Source organism: Leopardus geoffroyi, chromosome B2 (assembly GCF_018350155.1).
Source record: "Leopardus geoffroyi isolate Oge1 chromosome B2, O.geoffroyi_Oge1_pat1.0, whole genome shotgun sequence".
Taxonomy (NCBI): Eukaryota; Metazoa; Chordata; class Mammalia; order Carnivora; family Felidae; genus Leopardus; species Leopardus geoffroyi.
The window spans coordinates 114671974-114692451 of record NC_059332.1 but is presented as its reverse complement, the minus strand read 5'-3'; the positions used below and the strand labels follow the sequence as shown (position 1 = coordinate 114692451).

Genomic DNA, 20478 nt, shown 5'->3' with positions numbered 1-20478 from the left:
GCCCCTCCCTCTCTCACACTCTGTCTCTCTTTCCCTCAAAATAAATAAACATTAAATAAGCATTTAAAAAAATCCTACTCCTATAAAGAAGGCAAACTGCGTATATTAATGAGAAATCTTAGATAGTGATACCAGTGAAGGAAATGAATTAAAATTAAAGGTTTTTAGATTATAGTGGAGGCCTTAAATCATCAAAGGCAAGGAGAAACAATAACTAGTCTACAGGATGTATACCTTTTCTAGTCAAGTGTGATAGTAATCATCAATAGTGTAGAATTAGTTTTAAATTCAGTCAGTGAAGGCTCTGATGCTTTAAATTACTTAGCTGTGTTATCCCTTAGCACATAATAAATACTTCCAAATGCCATGCAAACAGGAAGGCACAGAAGTGGAACATGAGTGTGTTTCTACCCCCTGAGGTAGGGTACCACCCTATTTTTACAAGTGGTATTTGTATAAGCACTAGAGCCCAGCTGTTATCCCTTTTAATAATCTTTAACAATATATAAACCAGAGCTTATATCAGATAGGATCTCAGATCTATTATTACTTTGTTTTGGAGGGAAAGGGAGAAATAGCTAAGAACTGCATTTGAACCTGCTGATAAAGAGATCTGTAATTACCGTCCCCCCCATCTTTTATAAACCATTAAAACACCAGTAGCAAATTTTTATTATTTTCAATTTAAATTAACTCATTTCTCCTACATTCTGTGCAAATTAAACCATGTCTCTACAACAGCAACTTAAGACAATATTTTTCAGTTCACATTACATACAGTTACATGTAATTCCTGTCTTGATTCTTTTTCCCTTAGTCTTTTCCAGTGTATTGGAATCTGTGCATCAGATAGCATAAGGCCTGCTGTTGCAAACATTAATAAGATCTATCATTTAGGAGCAGTTACTTACACTTTGTTTAATCTCTAATGGAAAGGATTTCTCTAAATATTTACACCAGAACAGTTGTCAGAATGAATCCTGCAAAATTGCTGGCATACTCCCAGGAGCAGGGAACTGGTAGGGGGAGGGGAGATTCCTGGTCTCTGGTCGTATAATTTTAAGCAGCCCTAGAATTTCAGGGAGCTGCTTGATAGAATATGAAGGGTTTGTATTAACAAAAAGGTACTTCGGTGTGCAGACCAATTCAAGTAAAGTATCTCAACAACCACTTTCATTTATTGCTCTTGTAAAAATGACTCTCCATTTGCTTCAGGTTTAAAGTAAAGGGATTATTTAGGTTTCAGAGACCCAGTAAATGAATTGTATAGGAGAAGAGAAACTTGTACAAGAAGTGAGAAGAAGCACCAGACTTATTCTGTGCAATGGTTCCCAATGTGCTTAATACATAGAAATGACTTGTTGGTTCCATGAATTGCTGAGTGTGAGTTAGCATGCAAGAGTTAGACAGGAGAGAACTGAAATCTGCCAAGATAAATGCAGCAGTGTTTTATAAATTAACTCGGCTGTCTGTGTGTTTGTTTTTTCTTTGGAAGATTCTAAAATTAAGACTGTTCAACTCATCTTCGTAGTGGTTTAGAATTTTGAGAGTGTTTGAGGAAGTGATTTGGGGCTAGGGTAGGGTAGAGAAAATATCCTACGTTGGAAAATCCTGCCAATTTTCATTTAAAATGTGTTCTTACCTGAAGAACAATAGTACTTTTGCCCCTCAGCCTATTGATTTAGTAATTTGGTTAAAAATTATTACATAAAGGTTTCTGGGCTGTACATTCTCCATTTATAGTATGGATAATATATTAAGTTCAGAGGCAGTTTTTAATGAATTTCTGGAATTTCAGTGAGATGTGCACATGGATGCTGAAAATGGCAGTGGTAGCCTGAAATGGTTGGGAATTTCTTTTCCTGGAACCGTCCTTTGATTTATCAGAAATTAAACTTTGACCTATGGGCTCATAATGCTCACAAGTCTGAAAACAGATATGAATCAGGGCTGGGCCCTGGAACCTCAGTAGTGGGTAGAATGGCACATGCTATTGATTATTGATACCAGGGCCAAGTATGCATCGACAAGATCCTGTAATTCTAACTGGCTTCCTAGGAAATCCCACTGATCTCTGTTAAAAGCTTGGGTCTACATCAAGCCCTGGATAGAACTGGAAAGCTGGGTGGATGTCTCGGAAATGTGCTACAGGAAAGAGAGACTGCCTCCTCTTTATGGAAGAGGCTAAGAGATACCTCAAGAGTTATTCTGAGGATGGCATGAAGTGAGTGGGTGAATAGAGGTCAGGGTGGCTAAAGATGCCACCTGTGGGGTTTCTTGTTACCAAATAGTAATGAAGGCCCTTTTGGACTTAGGTCAACAAATTGGTCATAAATTAGAAAGACAAGACTGAATTTTGTAAGAAACAAATATTCAGCAGCTCAGTATGTGCTCATATAGCTTGTGGCCAAGCAGCATTTGTCTCTATCTTTTGTATTTCATGGCAGAAATGACATGCCATCCAAAGGTAGTGACACAAGTAAACAGAGGTCACAGTTCTGCTGCTAAATTTCCAAAAATTAAATTTTTCTATTCTTAGATTATCTCATAGTCAAATTCAAGACCAAAGAAAATCAAATATACAGTGCTACCAAATTGGTAATATCATATTGTCTAGAGGTCATTGTATCTCTTCAAGGTGCACAGTGCATGAGGCCAAGGTTTATTTGCCAAATGTTACCTGGACATTGCCACTTGCCAGAGAATGCTGGCCAGAAAAAGAATCTGACTGCCTGCCTCTCTACGGATTTAAAGTAAGCAATATCTCCCAGCCACATGTTTAAACAAAAAGAGCTAGTGATCCAAAGTCACAGAAGTATTGAAATAATCTGAAATTATTCTGAATCATAAAAGAATGTGAAACTTCCCCCCATTTAAGGACAGTGAACAGTGGGAACTCTGTGTCTTTGTACAATTAAAGATCCATCACATAGAGTGACAGAGTATCCTTTTTGGATGTTTGAGGCAATTGCCAATAATTTCAAAGGTGAATTTTCACTTAGGTTATCAAGCACAGATATATTTGTGTTACGTGAATATTTTCCTACAGAAATGTTTAGCAGTCTTCTAACTTCTAACATATTACAAGTTTAAAATCAGAGCACCACTTATTGATAACTTCTCCTTATCTACTATGGCATCATGTTTCTAAGTGGTATTCTTTTCAGTACAAGAAATCTTAAGTGCACTCTTGGCCCTTTCCTAGCTCTGGAGGTTTTAGAACCCCTGTCCTGGAAATGTACTATGATTTTCTTATTTCCAAATGTTACTTCAGTAATATTATAACTAACTTGAACTTAGGATGTTTACAAGGATCTCTTCCCTTCCCATCCTAACCAGACACCTCTTCTACAAAGCCTCAGAGTAAGCTTTTTAGGTTCTTCTCATCTACCGAGGATGGGAAGGAGAGTACTTGCAGAGCAGCACGAGCTCTTTGTGTGTGCAAATGCACCCCTGCAGGCAGACAAAGTGGTTGTCAAGTTGATGGTGACATGAACTGCGGTGTATACCGTGTATGCCAGTGGCACAGTTTCATCTCTTGCATGCTTAGGGTGAATAATCTATTGAAGAAAAAAAAAGTGGTGGAAAAGCACTGTTTTCTGGTGGATTTCCTGCTCTCTGTAACTCATGATTGCTCCCAATCCTTAGGGACAAGTAACTAGGTCTGACCACGGAGCAATGGCTCGAGTGTGCTGTGATGACCCTCCTCCCAAGAAGCCTGGCTTTCCTCAGTCTAATTACTTTTGGCAATTGTGGTTATTGGGATTTGGCCTGGTGACTCGCTAGAACCCAAATTCTCCCAAGGAGCCCCCTTAACAAGCCGAATTAAGTCTGACAGGAAGCCCAGACTTCCACTTCACTTTTACATGGAGATTTCCCTGGTTTATGACAAGGTTTGAAAATCCTTCATTGACTGGAAAAGAATAATAGATGAGATGTAATGAAGATAACCACCCACAGAAGAGCACATTAGGACAGAAGTAAAAAGCAGTAAGTTCATAAGTAAACAACCTACCACAAAACTTAACCCATTAACATGGAGTTAAAGTATGCTATTTATAGTAATTTTACTCACCAACAGTAGTCAATCTAAAGTTAGTCAGCAATTGTTGAAACTATAAAAGAAAGGAATGTTTATTTCTTTTAGGCAGTTTTCTAACCATTACGTGTGTTCTAAAAACAAAAAGGGCTCGAGGGCACATTACCAACCACTTGGTAAGACATGAAAACAGTTGTTTATTATTAAGAAGCTTTGAAAAAAAATTTTGGTATGGCTGATACCCCATCTTCTATCCATTTACTGCCTCACTCACCCATGGAGGAGTTCAGCAGCAAGCAGGCTCTCCTCTGGGTGCACGTCGCCCAGCAGCAATGTTCTTGCCCTGTGAAGTCAGTGTTAAACACACTATCGTGTCCTACTGTGTGCACTTTGCTCTCTTTTCTTAGACTCTTCAGCTGAAACAATTCTCTGTCAGATAGTCTGGTGTGTTCTGGTCAGTGCCACAGGTTTAATTAACAATACTCTATTGATAAACAATATGGGGCTATCAGACTACTTTATATTTTAAACTACTACCTGCTCAGAGGACATATATCTCATCTCTTGTCATGCCTCACACAAGTGCATTTTTTCTGTCTGACCCCCCATGAAACTGGCATTGTTTTTAACAGCTGCTTGGCTGTAATAGTTATTCTTGTTTTTAAATGTTTACTTATTTATTTTTGAGAGAGAGAGCCTGAGAGTGGGGAAGGGGCAGAGAGAGAGAGAGAGAGAGAGAATATCCCAAGCAGACTCTGCAGGGTCAGCACAGAGACCGACTCAGGGCTCGAACCCACGAACCATGAGATCATGAGCTGAGCCATGATCAAGAGTCGGGAAGCTTAACCAACCTAAGCCACCCAGGTGCCCCTGTAATATTTACTCTTGAATTAAGGGTTCAACAGTAGTTCTCAGTCTTGGGTGCAAATTAGAATCACCAGGGCTACTTTTGAAAATACAGATGTCCAGGCCCATCCCCAGAGATTGTTTCATTTGGCCCAGGGTGGAGTCTGGCATTAGCTTTTTGTTTTGTTTTGTTTTAAAGATTCCCCAGGTGATTCTAATTTGAAATCAGGGTTGAAAATCACTGTACCAAGGCCCATAAAGCAAGAATTTGGAGTGGAGGTTACTGTTAATACTCATGGTAAAAGTAATGTAACTAGCAGATTTTATGAAACACCGTAAAGATAACTTTTCTGGAAAACAAAAACTAGCCAGTGAAATATCTATTGTGGTTGTAAATTACATAAAAGGTTTTTGATATTTAACTGCAAAATTATAGACTTTCCCACATCCTCATGCCTAAGTTAATCTTCTCCTGGATATGCACACGGTACATGAGAAGAATAATCTCAAAGTACTTCATATAAGATGTGCTACTCTATTGCTTCTAATGAAAAAATCAACAACTTTTTATTTTTAAAAACCATCAGTAGGGCAAATTTAAGGAAAGGGAGCAAAGGGGTAGAAATAAAGAAAGAGAAGTGGGAGAAAGTACTAAAACACCAGAAATGACCTCTATAGTAAATGTTGGGGAAGCAGCTGTGGTTTATTAAAGGAGGAAGAAGAAAAAATGAGCAAAGAGAGAGTAAGGGAAAGAAAAGGTGAGCTGAGGTTTGAGAAAATACACCTATTACCGCCCAAGTAATAATCCCAGGAGTCGAGGAGATGTGAAGAAATCAGGGAAGGACATGGGCTTTGGAGCCAAACCTGGGCTGAAATCCCAGGTCCACCACATTTTTGTTGAGTGCTGTTAGGCAACTTACATGAGACTATTGGTACCTTCCTTACAGGGTAAGTGTGAACACTAAATGAGATAACATTTGCAAAAACATCAAGTACAGGATCTGGCACTCACAGGTGATTAAAACATGGCAGCTATTTTTTTTTTTAAGTTTATTTATTTTGAGAGAGAGAGAGAGAGAGAGGGAGCGAGCGAGCTGTGGAGGGGCAGAAAGAGAGGGAGAGAATGACAATCTTAAGCAGCTCCACACTGTCAGCACAGATCCCGATGCAGGACTCCAACCCATGAACCATGAGATCATGACCTGAGCAATGTCAAGAGCCGAAAGCTTAACCAACTGAACCACTCAGGTGCCCCAAAACATGGCAGCTATGTAGATAATAATCAGTATCTCAACACTCATGTTAATAAGTATAAATGTATAGTGAAGTAACAAATATATGAATATAACAGTGGTCTGAGGACTACGAAACTATAGTTTGCCACAAGGCATTTACACTCACTTTGGTGTGACATTTTTGTCTCTTTCGTATCAGTAAAATGTGACCAATACGCCTGTCCTTCTGCGAAAGCCTTTATCAAGATGACTGTGTTCATACCTGTGACGTCCCTTTGAATTAGAGAAGAACATAACAATGAGAAAATAGCTGCTCTTTTTCTTACCAACTTATCAAGCATATGTTAAAAAAACAGTGTTCTAAAATAAGCATCTCACAAATTCTGTTATTTTATATTGTGTGGTGGTGGTTTGTATTATGTGGTTATAAAATGGGGGCTGCTTTACCACTTGCTTTCAGGAATGTGCTTTGTATTGGGGTATAATTATAAATATGCTTACCAGCTAGTTTTCTGAGGACAGTTTTTAGGAGTGAATATAGTGCATTGCATTATTGTGTATTCATTTTAGAAAGATGTTTTAACATAACTTAATTGAATCCTATGCCCAAGCCAAGTGCTCAGAAGAGAACTAGAAGAACAGACACACTGGAAAACACTACCTGTTTCTGATACAGAAGGTCAAAATTGAATAGGAGGAGAAAGAGGGTGGGGTCCTAGCTGTTACTAGGGCTGGGTAACTACACAGAAGAGATGTTGCAGAGGGAATCCACACACTGTCCAGAGGGACTCGGCTCCTTTAAGTTCCGCCCTATCCTCAGAACCACTGATTATAAGAGAGCACAATTTGGAGAGAAATCTGCTTGAAAGGAGAAGGCCACTGTTATGAGGAGATGCTGTTATGAGGAGATCCCAATGGAATGATTTTTTAAAAAGCATTTTTTACACCTTATGGGAACATATCTTTCATTATCATAAAGTTTCTTAAGTCTCCTGTGATCTGTGGCTAGGTAAGACAGTTCCACAGGTGATAAGATTTCCAAGTATGATGTCCAGTTGCATGATTTGGCAACTTAAAATTGCAGTTCAGGGGCACCAGGGTGGCTCAGTCGGTGGAGCATCTGACTCTTGATTTCGGCTCAGGTCATGATCCCAGGGTTGTGGGATCTAGTCCCAAGTCTAGCTTCATGCTGAATATGGAGCCTGCTTAAGATGCTCCCTCTGCCCCTCTCCCTAACTTGTGTTCTCTTTCTAAAATAATTTTTAAAAATGCAGCTCAGTGACCATTCTCTTATAAAAATGAGAAGCTGCAGTTAAGAATGATATATTAGATTCTTTAAAATACAGAAAGTACCTTAATCTTATTTTGATAACTACCAATAAGAGTGAGTCTCAGTGTCAGCTATGCAAACCCTTTTAATAATAAATACGGCACCACTAGATTTTATTTCATGCATTCAACGATCTCCTTTATGTGACTCCAAAATACTTATCTTCAGCCCTGACACTCTGAAACTTTGATTCTGAGCTAGTAGATGCTCTACTGGCCCTCAAACAAAAGATAGCTCAAAAGAAAAATAAGTTTCCTACTCAGTCTGCTTCTCTCACTTTCCCATCTTTTTGTTTATCTCCATTACTTTTCCATTCACCTAATTCTGAGTCCTTATACTACAAAGTTTACCGCCAAATGTGTCCACGTCTTTTCCCTTCATATCTAATTAGTTGCCAAGACCTATACATTCGATCAATAGAAAATATGTGCTGTATACACACCCTTGCTCAATCAGTCACTATCATAACACAGGGCCTTATTATCTTAAACCTGGGCCACTGTAATTGCTTCTTCCATTCCAGCACAGGCCACTTCTGAAAGCCTGCCATGGTAGGGGAGCTCTGCAGGATCTCTCTAGCGCATTCCAAACCAGCTCCCCAGGCACCCCAAGACTCAAGGACAAGATAGGCCTGCTGAAGACTGAGTATGCTGACTGGTGCTATGGCTACAGTTTTGGGGCACTAGAAATTGTGAAGAATGAAATATCATAATTAATTCAGTCTGTACTTTGATAAGGTACTTACAAATTAATCTTTATATGCATTTGCTTATAATAAATGAATACTTATAGTTGTTTGCATTCTCAATCTTCATCCACTAAACTTAGTTGAAAAGGACAACTAAGTTTAGAAGAACTGTTTAACTCCCTAGCCATGATTTACGTTCTCAAGCCAAAAGATGATAAGTTGAAGAGACTATAGGAATCACTTATCAATCAACCACCCTATTTCACAGATGAGGACTTACAACCTAGTGTGGTAAAGGGACTTGCCTGGGTCATCCAAATATTAGTAGCTATGCTGGATCTAGAACCCAGTTCTTCTACTTCCCAGTCTACTTTTCTCCACCACACTCTGGGGATTCTCCCTCATTGGCATCTTAAAAAAATTTTTTTGACGTTTTTTTATTCCCGAGAGAGAAGGAGGCAAAGCATGAGTGGGGTAGGGGCAGAGAGTGAGGGAGACACAGACTCTGAAGCAGGCTCCACACAGGGCTCGAACTCACAAACTGCGAGATCATGACCTGAGCCGAAGCCAGAGGCTCAACTGACTGAGCCACCCAGGCGCCCCTCCCTCATTTGCATCTTAGGTCCCAGTCTCTACCATGAATTTATGATGCTTGCTATTCATCAAATTCTTAAATGTCAGATGGAATGCCAATCAGGTAGTGTTTCGAAGACTGGACTAGATTTTTGCATAAGGCATAACGACAGCTAAAAGCTATTAAATACATATTTAACTGGGCAATCATATTCTGTAGTACCACTGAATTTTCTCTATAAAACTTCCAGAGGAATTTTAGTGACAGCAGATGGCAACTAGGTCCTTTGCCAAGATAGCAAAGAAAGTAGAAATGCTCTTATCAGATAAGAGGCACCTGTAACTGTATTTTTAAAATGAATTTTTGAAATTATTCAAACTTTTCAAATGTGAAAATGTAGGTATTTTGCTCAAAAGTTTCATATTGTTGCAAAGTCTTTGGAGCAGAAAATGGGATTTCATGGTACTCAATGGCACTTGGACATTAAACATTCTCAGCACCCCCACAATCCTTGAGAATGGAACATTCCATTCTTTTTGGTATTGCTGGATCAGTACTTTAAGCAGAATGCTACTATATTCCTGAATGGAAATATCTGATGGGTGGGATTAAATAAATAGAAAAAATGGGCAGTAAATTTTACAGATGTACATTTCACACTTCATGTTTTGCAAAGCATTTCAAACTTACTAGGTTGTCCAACAGATGGTAAATTTAAGATAATCCAATCATTTTAAACCTGAAGAAAAAAATCCACAATTAAGAAAGCAATCCACATTTTCCCTCAAAATCAAAAAGCAAGCTAAAAAAGTCTATATAATTTATGATGCAACACTTTTCAAATGATCATTCTCAAAAGCATGCCAATGTAAAATGCACTGTTCAGAGAAGAAATAGCTCTAACCAAGTAAAACATGTAATTTCAACACACTGTCTTGCATGATCCTTACCATGCTCTCAGAACTGAATGATGTTTTCCTAATGGTAACCAAAGTTGAATCTTACATTTCATGAAATATAATACCCACTCTGATGGCATTTCAAGAATTCACTACTTGGAAAAGGATTTTTGGGAGGTGGGATGAGTGGACAGTGGGAAAACAGGAAGAAAGGTCAGGACAACATCCAAAATGAAACATTTAGATGGAGATAAAGCAGGAAAAGATGATTTAAGAAATAACAATATGTAGAATAGTTTTATTTTTTGACACCTCATTCTTACAATTTCAGAGGGACCATTTGGTCTTTAATTCCATTTAAGGTTCTGACAACTGTACACAGTATATACATAGAATTTAAAAGAATGACTGCATTAAAATATTAATGGGAAATATTTTTAGATATTTAGTAGCAATCTAGAGATCTCTGTCCAGATTGAAATAGTCTAAAATGATCAAATGACTAATAAATTTGTTTTGCAGTATCGTGGCATGTATGGTTTCCCCATAATAACTTGAAAATCAAATGTAAGTACATGTTTTAACTTCCATTCATTGCTTTCTGGGGACCTAATTTGTAGAATATTAAATTATGTGTAAAATATTTAGTGGAGAAATGATCTAGCAAAATTTTTCTACTTATAAGTTGGAATACTGTTCATATTTCATGCTTAGAGGAACAATGAAATGATATTAGGTCAATTTCACACTCATTCTTACATTCTTAATTACTTTTCATGGAATAGCTCGGGATTAAAAACACAATATTTAAAAATTAATCATTCTTAATGTTCTAAGTAAAATCCTTCTATTAAAGTAATAAACAAGGAATTAAAATAGTTAATAAAAAGATATTTTAAGAAATAACTCTGATAGTATAATAGTGACTATATCAGAATTTACAAAAATAAATGTCTTTTGAGTGTCTTTAGATACTGCCATTACTGCCTACGAGTGTAAATTTGTTGCTTTGATTCATAGATATCACATGATAGGTTGCAGAATATATTTTCTCCAGCAAATTTTACTCATGTCTCCCATCTATTAAACAATGTTTCTCTCAAAAACAAAGTAGACTGGTAACAAAGGTAGACAGATAGGAAAACGCATTGTAGCCAATATCCAAAACATGTTTCCATTCAAAACTAATACTACAAATGCAAAGAATGAAATATTTTTTCTATCCTATAAGTTGTTATTTACTAGAATTAGCAGTGTAATTACCAAGAGTGTATCAGAATCCCAAAGAATGGCTCCACATCCAAAACAATGTCATGAGCAATGGCCAGAGTATTCTAATAAGATGGCTTTTATTTTTTTACCATTAAAATTATTTGTCCTGTATTCTTACTCCTTTATTTCAGATATATTTATGAAATATTTTTAGAAGTTTCGCAGATTGTGCAATGGAAGCTTTGTAATTATTATGCACGCAATGGCTTTTCACAACTTGTGTGTACCTAGAATCCAGACAATTAAAATCCAATTAATAGATGTATACTACAAAGGCATATGATGTTTCTAACAATAATCTTCTGGAATAATATGATCCTACAATGTCTTCTAAATAACCAAATAATGTTATTATATTTAACAAGCTTCACTATTAGTATACGTTATTACTGTTATTACTAAATAATTAATTTTTTGACGTTGGTTGCTAATGTAAGTATCAGTCCAAAAATCTCCAGTCAACCAGAACAGCTTATTCCTCAGACAAAGTGGATAAATGATGGTCTGGAGACCATCAGATTTATTACCTGACATAACTGACATTTTCTCTCTGACATGGATCAGCAGGTAGTGTAACTAGCAGGAGACAAATTCTACCTACTAGTTGTATGGCTTTGTATAAGTTACTTAGTCTGTTTTTCAGATTCTTTCTCTGTAAAATGGGAATATTAATGCCCGCACTTCACATTACTACTTAGGGGTCTGAATGAATAATTCAAGTGAAAGTTTAATGTGCCAGTAAGGTATTGTGGTTATTACCATTATGGTAGATATGACCTTTAATTTTATTAGCATATAATCTGAAACTCAGAAGCTGACTGTACTAAGTTGCAAAGGCTGAGCTGGAAATGAGTTAAGAACTGGATTTGGGTTCTTGATTTAGCACTGTACTTGAAGCCAAGCCTTGCCTCTGAAAACATTGCTGGTTGGGAGTTTTAAGTAAGAGTTGCATTTCATTCTTATCTTAAATAAATTAAAGTTAGTCATCTCTAGAAGCTGTCTATGAATCCAAATAGATAAAAAAAGGTTATTGTGTACCTGTTGCACCCATAACTCCACATATATTTTTAAAGTACACAATTCATGTTTAAAGATCACTAGTTTTCACAAAGTACAGACAAATGGTACAGCAGTTGTGTCAGGAAAACAGGAGAATACTAATGTGACTTCATCTGCTACATCTGAGGATTAACCATGGTCCCTTACACTTCACAATACTTAACACTGCAAACAAATGTCGTTTTTTTTTTTTTTGGCAAGAAACTTTTCTACTAAAACATTCAAGAGATCACTTAAAAAACTTTGGAAAAAACAGCCCTTACACCTTAATTTTCTATCTCTTGTATCCTTAGTTAAGATTTTAAAAGTGTAGAAAAGTGAAGCTATTTAACTACAGGCCAAAAAGGATACTCTTAAATGTTCACATTAGCTGTCTCTTAGGAAAAATAGTAAGGACCGCTTTTTTTATTTTTTTCCTAAAATACCTTTGACTACTACCTTATCTTTCATAAAAGTTTTTCCCCTAGACCGTAATTGAAGAAAAAAGTTTTACACATTTCCTTCCCAAATTTCCAAAGAAACGAGTATATGTACACGCAATTTGGCCTTGAGTTTCAATGGACATTTAACAAAGATCTCTCCTTACCCTCCACTCCTTCCAGATTCTCCAAAAAATCATACTGCACCTGCCAGGAGCCTCGTCTGTCTCCTCAGAGGACGCAAGGGGTCGCCCCTCTCCCAGCGTTGCACCAGCAAACCCAGCCGCCAAGGCCGACTCCAGGGCTAAGAAGCAAGGAGCGTCCCTTGTTATGGGAGCTCTCTCCCAGCACCACTCCCACAGAATAATTGGAATTTCAACCCAATGCCACCCACTCCTTCTCTCATCCCCGCTACACAACCAGAGGGCGCCTCTGACTTGGCCTTGAGATGGTTAAGGCAAGTCGGAAAGCAGCTCCCCCTTTGACTCTGTGATTTCTGCCTAGTATGAGCCTAGAGGTGCGTCATCCCTTGCTCTCCGCAGCTTTGGGGCTGCATCACAGGGCAGCTTCCCGCACACTTGTCCTCGGGGGGCAGGCGGGAGGGTCAGCTGGGAGAGGTAGGAACGAATGGATGGCCCGTTTTTTTCTCCTGTGTCTTCCTTCATTAACAGGGGTCCTTAAACAGCAATCAGAGGCACCTCTGCACTGACGCTCGGGACCCTGTCCCGCCCCAGAATTTGTGCAGCTCCTGCCCCTGGGGTCCTTGGTGGGGTGATGGAAGTAGTGGGTAAGAGCAGTGTAAAGCAAGAGGCTGCCTTTAGGCCCGGCATCCGTCTCCCAACCGACCAGAGACGAGATTGCCCCATCCCGAGGAGGAAAGGAGGCAGGGACCACCAGGGCGCAAGGGCAAGGCTCGAGCCCCAGGCCGTTCCTTCTGTGAGGCGGCCGCACGTCTTGACTGAAAGGGTGGATGGAGGAGTTACGAAGAACACAAACCATTCAGAGGCCAAGAATAATAAATCGGGTGCCCTGACATGTTTAGCTTGGGCCCTCCTGCCCCTTGCTACGCGATCTCAGAGGCGGGTGAGACCGAGCCGGATCCCCTGGCGCTTGGGCCCAGCTACGTTTTTTAAAGGCAATTTTCAGGTGAATCAGACCTTGTCTGCCCGAGGCGAGTGGCACAAAGGGAGCTTTCAGGGGACCCTCACGTCCAGGGGCAGGGCAGGGCAGAGACAGCGCAGAGAAGCGATTACTAAATCTCCATCTCACACAAGCCTGTGCTGTGTCCTCTGCGCTGCGCCCGCCGCGAGAGGCTTCGCGGGTCGGCGCTCCAAGAAGGGTCCGCGCGCCGGACGCGTCGCCGCCAAGCGTCACTGGCTCCCCCGCGGCGGAGGTCCGAGGGGCCACCACAGTAGCGCCGCTCTCTGCCCCCGGCGAGCTCCGGGAAGGTTTCTCCCTCCCTGACCCTACCAGCGTCCCCCACGCTGGAGCCAGGGTCGCCCCCGGCCCTGCTATTTGCGAACAGACTCCCCACGGGGGCACAGACGCCAGCGCACCGGGCTACCCGGGCTACCCGGGCGCAGGGAGACGTGCCATTGTCGCGCCTGTCTCCTAGTTTCTGGAAGACGCCACCTTTCAGACAGACCAGCCCGTGTTGAGGGTGCCCTGGGGGTACCTGTTTAATTCAAGCCAGGGCACTGTTTTAAGACGCCTTCACAAGCTAACCGTCCAAGGAACAGGAGTCAGGATAAGGGGCAGCTAGGAGGCGAGCCTAAGTCTTTGGGGGGAACCCCACCCTCACTGGCCCCGGTTGCCCCAGGGGACCCTTGAAAGAGCCTGAGACGGTAAAAGCGCTCACGCGTGACGGGCAAGATCGTAACTGGAAACGCTGCACCTCTGGCTCCCAGCGGCGGGTTCCGCAGTGCCTACTCAACCCCCCCCCTCCACCCCCACCCCGCCGGCGGAGTGGAATCGCGAATGGCTCAGCAAGCTCGCAGACACGCGAACCCCGAGCGTCCCGCGTGCCTTTCTGGTCTCTCCGTGCGCGGTTGCGCGTAGCGGCCGCGCAGGCGCTTGCTCGCTGGCTCCCAGGCCGGCCCCGCGAGCTCTTCGCAACCCGAGCTAGTTCTCCCTGTCCGAGGCGGCGGCGTGAGGTGAGCGGGCGCCGCGGCCGCGCCTCCCCCGGCGCTTATTCAGTGGCCAGGGGCAACTCGCGGGTCGGGCGTCTGGGATGCTTGGGGCTTCGGGCCCCCGCCCGAGTCACGGAAGAAAAGCACAAATACCTAGAGCTAGTCTAACGAAAGACAGAACTTTTCCGCGAACTTGAAGTCACGAGGGGGCGGGAGCCACGTTAGCGCCCGGTCCGCCCGCTTTGGCACCCGCGAGGATGCGGAGGAAGACAGGGGCGCGTAGCGAGAAGGCGTGAGAGACGCAGTCAATACCGGAGCCTGGACTACCGCCTTCTCCCGGAGGCGTGGGGTGCTGGGCGGGAGGACCGCTGCAGCTGGGAGCTGACTCTGGACAGGCTAGGAGACCCGACAGGTGAAAGCAGCGGGAGGGAGCAAACGCGTAAAAAACAACAAAAACAAAAAACACTGCACTTACTTCTTCGCTGCCGCCTTCCCCGGGAGGCGTTCTGGCTGCCGATGTATTCCATAAAGTTCAAAATGATAAAAAACCAAGAAATCAGTCGCAAGTGCATAGTAACCCAGTAATGTTTCCCTTCCTTTTCTCCTTTTTCTTCCGTTAATTAAATGTTTTAGAAATATAGGTAGGTGTTGGGCGTACAGAGAGGGAGAACGCAAGCAGCGGGCAACTTCTCCCCGCAGATCCGATAGGCGTGCTGGGATGGCAAACGAAGCGGGTCGGGTGCAGGGACACCAACTATTGTACTTTCAAATTGTCCGAGCCCTGGACCCCGGCGGCTCCGCAACGGTGGCTGTCAACACCGCAAGCGAAGGTTCCACGAGCAGCGAGCGGCCTCGCCGGGACGGCCGCAGGTAGCATGGTGAGCGGCGGCGGCGGGTGGGATCCGGGCGGGCGGGGGGCGGCGGCGGCGGCGGCGGCGGCCCACTGGGCTCAGAGGTTGCGGTGGCTGCGGCGGCAACGGCGGGGGCCCGGGGATCCTAGGGGAGCGGGCGCCGTCGGCACCGCGGCCATGGCCAAGGGGCGGCGGAGAGACCCCGAGCTGCTTCTGCTGTTCGCGAGTAGGAGCCGCTCCAGTGGTGGAGGGAGGGAGGGAGGGAAGGACGGGACGAGGGAGGGGGAAGAGGGGGATGGCTGCGGGGGGCGGGGGGAGCTCGGGGGCGGGGAAGGAAACTGCTGGAGCAACAACCCTGAGCGACCTCAATAACTTTCAATTTCAAGAGGGAAAGAGGGAGCTGGAAAAGTACAGGCGTTGCGATTTGGCAGAGGGACGGGAAGAGGCGCCTAAGGGGTCCCGGGTCTGCGACGGAGCATCTCTGGACACTGCAAAGAAGGCGGAGAACGCGAGCCGGGGGGAGTGGGGGAGGCACAGCGTGGTGAGGAGAGCCCCCTCAGAAGGCAGCTCTCGCGGGGAGAGGTGTGCGCGTTCGCGCTGGGAGTGTTGGGGCCGAAGGTCCGGCGGGCGCCAGACCCCCGCCCCCCGCTTCTGAGCCCGCCACTCTCCGCGGCCCCAGGCTGGGCGCACCCCGCTCTCCCGGGCAGAGCTCCCCAGCTCCCTCGCGCCTCCGCCCCCAGCGCTGGCGCTCAACGACTGGCCCCAAGGCAGTTCTAACCTCGCCACCTAGGCAGATCGCCGGAGGGTTTCTATCTGCGGACTCCTTTCCAGTTTTCTTGAAGACCCTCTGTAGCTTTGCTCCCTTTCTTTCTTCCTTTCAATAAAGGCAGCTGCACTTGGGTGCCAGGAGGCTGGTCCGGAGGAGCTCACTGGGCGCTGGCGGTCACTTCGCCCTCGCGTTACCTGCCCGGAGTGGGTAGGAACCAGCGGTGTGTGCGTTCAGGACCGTCCCTTTGGACGTTCAATTGTGTTGAGGCTTTCTTCCAAACTGAGCCTTTGCTGCTGCTTTGGAAGATTCCTCCACCCCTTAGGCAGTTCTCTCCTCAGTCTGATTGCCCTCGCTTGGCGCGTGCTCTCTGCCTCACCCTCCGTCTCTCAATCTTGAGAGGATCTGTTGTGCAGTGTGGTTTCTCATCTAGAGGGCAGGGAATGATATTTGGAAAGACTTTTTCCAGTCTTGGGGGAGGAGGGGAGGGTCCACTACTTCCTTCTGTTCCCAGCGCAGGTAAGGGCCTCATGGCATCTGGAAAATAAGGTTCGCTGGTCCACCCAGGGATGGGAGAACCGAGGGCCGGCGTTTCTGAGCGGTATTCACTCTGGCTGTTATTAGTCAGTGGTAAGCTTCCCACCTCTTTTCTCCCCTAGCACAAGTCGATGAGCTTCCAGAAGTTACTTACTGAAGAAGGATTTAGTTAAAGTCACAAGCCCCCAAAGTGATTTTAATATAAACTAGTAGGTAGTTGTATTTAATAATATCCTAAAGACAATACTTTATAACCTTACAGTTTACACAGCCCCTGAGAGGTCACTTTGAAAAAGTCCCCGACTCATATACACCTTGCTAACTGTTATACTCAAATAATTTGGGTTTGGAATATAGCCAAAGCCTTTCTGGGAAGCAAGTAAGATTTGTATTTCTCTCTTTTTCCTCCATTTATAATCCCTAGACTGGATTGTCTTCTATTTATGTGTTTATAAATGAGAGGGATAAAAAGGTCATTGCTCCTACCCATCCCATTTTGCAAGCTTGCAGTGCTTCAAATTGTATGTCTCTGAAGTCGTCAATGGTGTAGTTGTTATACATCCCAGAGGAGAGGACTGAGGAGATGAAGTGGCCCAGAAGCAAAAGGAAAGGAACATAAAATACATTCTTGTTAAAAAGCTAAAAAGTAGAATCTGAGAGGCTGGCTTTTACCGGCTAATTCCTTAATTAAATATTAATTACTTTTATACCTGTAGTGGAATTTTGAAGTTAGATGTAATTTTCTTTAGATTTCATATTATGGGGAAGACAACAACCGCCTCAAGATTATTTTTGACTTATTTTTAAGAATTGCCATTTGCAACATTTCTTTCTCTGGTGGAACTGTATTTTCTGTACATTGCATGCATGCGTGTGCGTGTGTGCGTGCGCACACATGCACACACACACACATATACTACCCTTTTTTATCCGTTGCATGATGTCCAGTTGCAAATGACTGAGTTTATCACTTTGAACCAGAAAGGTTACAGATAATAGGACACTTCCAATAATGATTATCCAAACAAGAAGCTACTCTATTTTTCTGTGACCGTCCCAGTCAGCTTTGCTTTCCTTCTTACTTAATACCTCAGATCCTGAATATCTGCACCATAAAATGTGGGGGATTTAAAGGCTGTGGGAGGCTCCCTTTGAAAAGGACTCCAGAGACGGCCTTTCTAATCCGGGATACTTGAGCCGGATGGGATGAGATTGCAAAAGGGATGTAAAAAAAAAGCAGTTTGGTGAACAACTTCAGGGAAATAAACACGAAGAAAGACATGTACTTTTCACTCTGTATTGTGCAGACATATGTTAGTTTGGATGAGAATATAAATGGCAGTGTAAATAAATAAACAAGCACAGAGACAGGCTGTAGTTCTTGGGCTATCCCAGGAAAGAAGTACTAGATGCTGTGTTCAGGGAAAGCTTGTCAAGGAATAAGCACTGTTCTGAGGAAACATAAGGAAAACATTAAATAAATGGAGAGTGTATTCTTTCTCTCTTGACGCTATGCTTTAGAATAACTTTTTCTTGATCCATGTTACCGTACTATTAAACGTGTGTTTACTTGCCTGGCTGAGTCGTCCGTTCCCTCAACTGTCCTAGCAACTTATGGAAAGCATGCCATGGCCTATTTTGTGCAACATAGTACCCCCCACCTTTTTTTATAAATCAATAAAATGACACGCATAGAAGTCTGTGGCTGCCAATGTATTCCAGGGCCCAAGCCTAAAGCAAGTTACAAGCCATAGGCTCAGCATAGAAGTCAACGTTTGCTTGTTATTTTTCTCCAGAAAACATTCAAGTCCCAAGGAGTTTGGATAACCAGGAGTTTAAGAGAGTCAGCCAGGAGAATAGAATAGTTTTGGATAAAGATGGGGGACTAAACACATCCAGACTAGTTACTACAACGTCTCATCTCCCCTTTACCACCTCCCCTAGCAGGCAGTGACAACAGTAACAAGTTATTTTTGTCCATGGCAGGAGTGGCATTTTAAGGAAAGAAAATGATTGTCATATTGTTGAATCCATACTCAAATATGTGAAAGGGGGTGTGCTCCAGAAAGAGAGCAAGCCCAATCATTTGGAATGGGATATAGCTAGTAGTGATGAGAGATGTTTGGCAAAGTTCAGGCTGACATCAGTCATTATACCACAGAGCTAACATGCAGATCCTGAAAATGCTCAGCTCTCCAGTTACTCAGATCTGGAGGCATCTGAATAAGTGAAAACAGGGTATTGCTGGTGGGGTAACTGACGCAGCTAGAGGTCATCCCTGAAATGTAGAGCAGACGGCAGCATTTAAAAGCCATTGAAATTAGCAGATGAAGGACAGCTACTATTCTTAGAGCAAGAAATAAAGAAGACAGAATTATTATAGCAATTTAAAAAAATGATTAAATGGTTATATAGCATTAAGAAAATGAGAAAGTCAAGACCCATGATGGATTACTTTCTGTCAACAAGAAGGAATGTTCTTCCTCCCAGATGAAGTTATAGGGCACTTACAAAACTGGTGAGCACTGTCTAGGGTCCTTATTTTTAAAAACTTCTTTCTTTCACAAATAAGCTAATTGCTGGGCTCATTTAAAAGCGAATATCCTGGGGCGCCTGGGTGGCGCAGTCGGTTAAGCGTCCGACTTCAGCCAGGTCACGATCTCGCGGTCCGGGAGTTCGAGCCCCGCGTCGTGCTCTGGGCTGATGGCTCAGAGCCTGGAGCCTGTTTCCGATTCTGTGTCTCCCTCTCTCTCTGCCCCTACCCTGTTTATGCTCTGTCTCTCTCTGTCCCAAAAATAAATAAACATTGAAAAAAAAATTAAAAAAAAAATAAAAAAAAATAAAAGCGAATATCCAGTAGTATTTAATATAAAGAATTTAATACCTCAGAAATTTTTGATTGTAGAGCTTTAATATAAAAAGGCTATGTGTTGTAGTAAGAAGGGCACTAGACTAGCAATCTAGGGACCAAGGTGAAGTTCTTGTTCTGCATTTATCGTTAGGTTTCAGGTTTCTTCATCTGAAAAATGAGAGAATTCAGTTAAATGATCTCCAAAGTGCCTTTTAGCTCTGAAAATAATGACAATATATCCAAAAAAGAAAGGCAGTCTTGTAATTGCAAATGTCAATGCTATTTCTAGTTATGTGACATCACAGCTTTCACTTACAGAATTGTGTTTAATTCAATAGGCCCAGATTTAGAAACCTGCTTGTAAACTTGTTGATTTTCTGGAAATGCTTAACCCATTACAAGAATCCTAGATGACTCTGGCCTAGCAAAATGTGTCCAGAACTAGTTTACTCTTTCTAGATGTCTCTAGACTTTGGGACAAGGAAGAACAAATTTTAAGCCTCAGATTGTGGGCAGATGCTTGGAGTGGTTAAGGAAAAGGACTTTTGAACCTCCTGGAGATAACCACTCCGTCTCAGTTCCTGTTTTCAAAAATCTATAGATGAGGAAGGAAGAGGGATTTCATTGAATGAGGACTTTCCCTTTTATTTCATGCTCTTCCTTTCTTTTTCCTATCTAAATCTTTGGATGAGTATTTATATCCATGTCTCTTTTGCCTCAAGAAACTCTCAGAAAGTCAACAGTGAAGTTTAAGTGGCTGTGGTTGCCGCTTTAGGTTGAGGGCTTACTATCAAAGACATAAAAGTACTATGAAATGGAGAGTGCAAAGTTAGGGGAAAGATCATTTTCGTGAGCATTTATTTTTAAATTTTTAATGTTTTTATTTAGTTTTGAGAGAGAGAGAGAGAGACAGAGCGTGAGCAGGGTAGGGGAAGAGAGAAAGGGAGACACAGCATCAGAAGCAGGCTTCAGGCTCTGAGCTG

The 20478-nt window shown here is 42.6% G+C and overlaps 1 protein-coding gene across 1 annotated transcript in view; it reads right to left on the bottom strand.

Annotated features, from left to right (window-relative positions):
- The window catches only part of RSPO3 (R-spondin 3), an 86779-nt gene extending 71183 nt beyond the window's left edge, over positions 1–15596 (bottom strand). Inside the window, 1 exon segment of the mRNA XM_045499492.1 lies at positions 14966–15596. Within this exon segment, the coding sequence (XP_045355448.1) occupies positions 14966–15062 (97 nt within the window). The 5' untranslated portion in view covers positions 15063–15596.
- Between the last annotated feature and the right edge of the window lie 4882 nt (positions 15597–20478).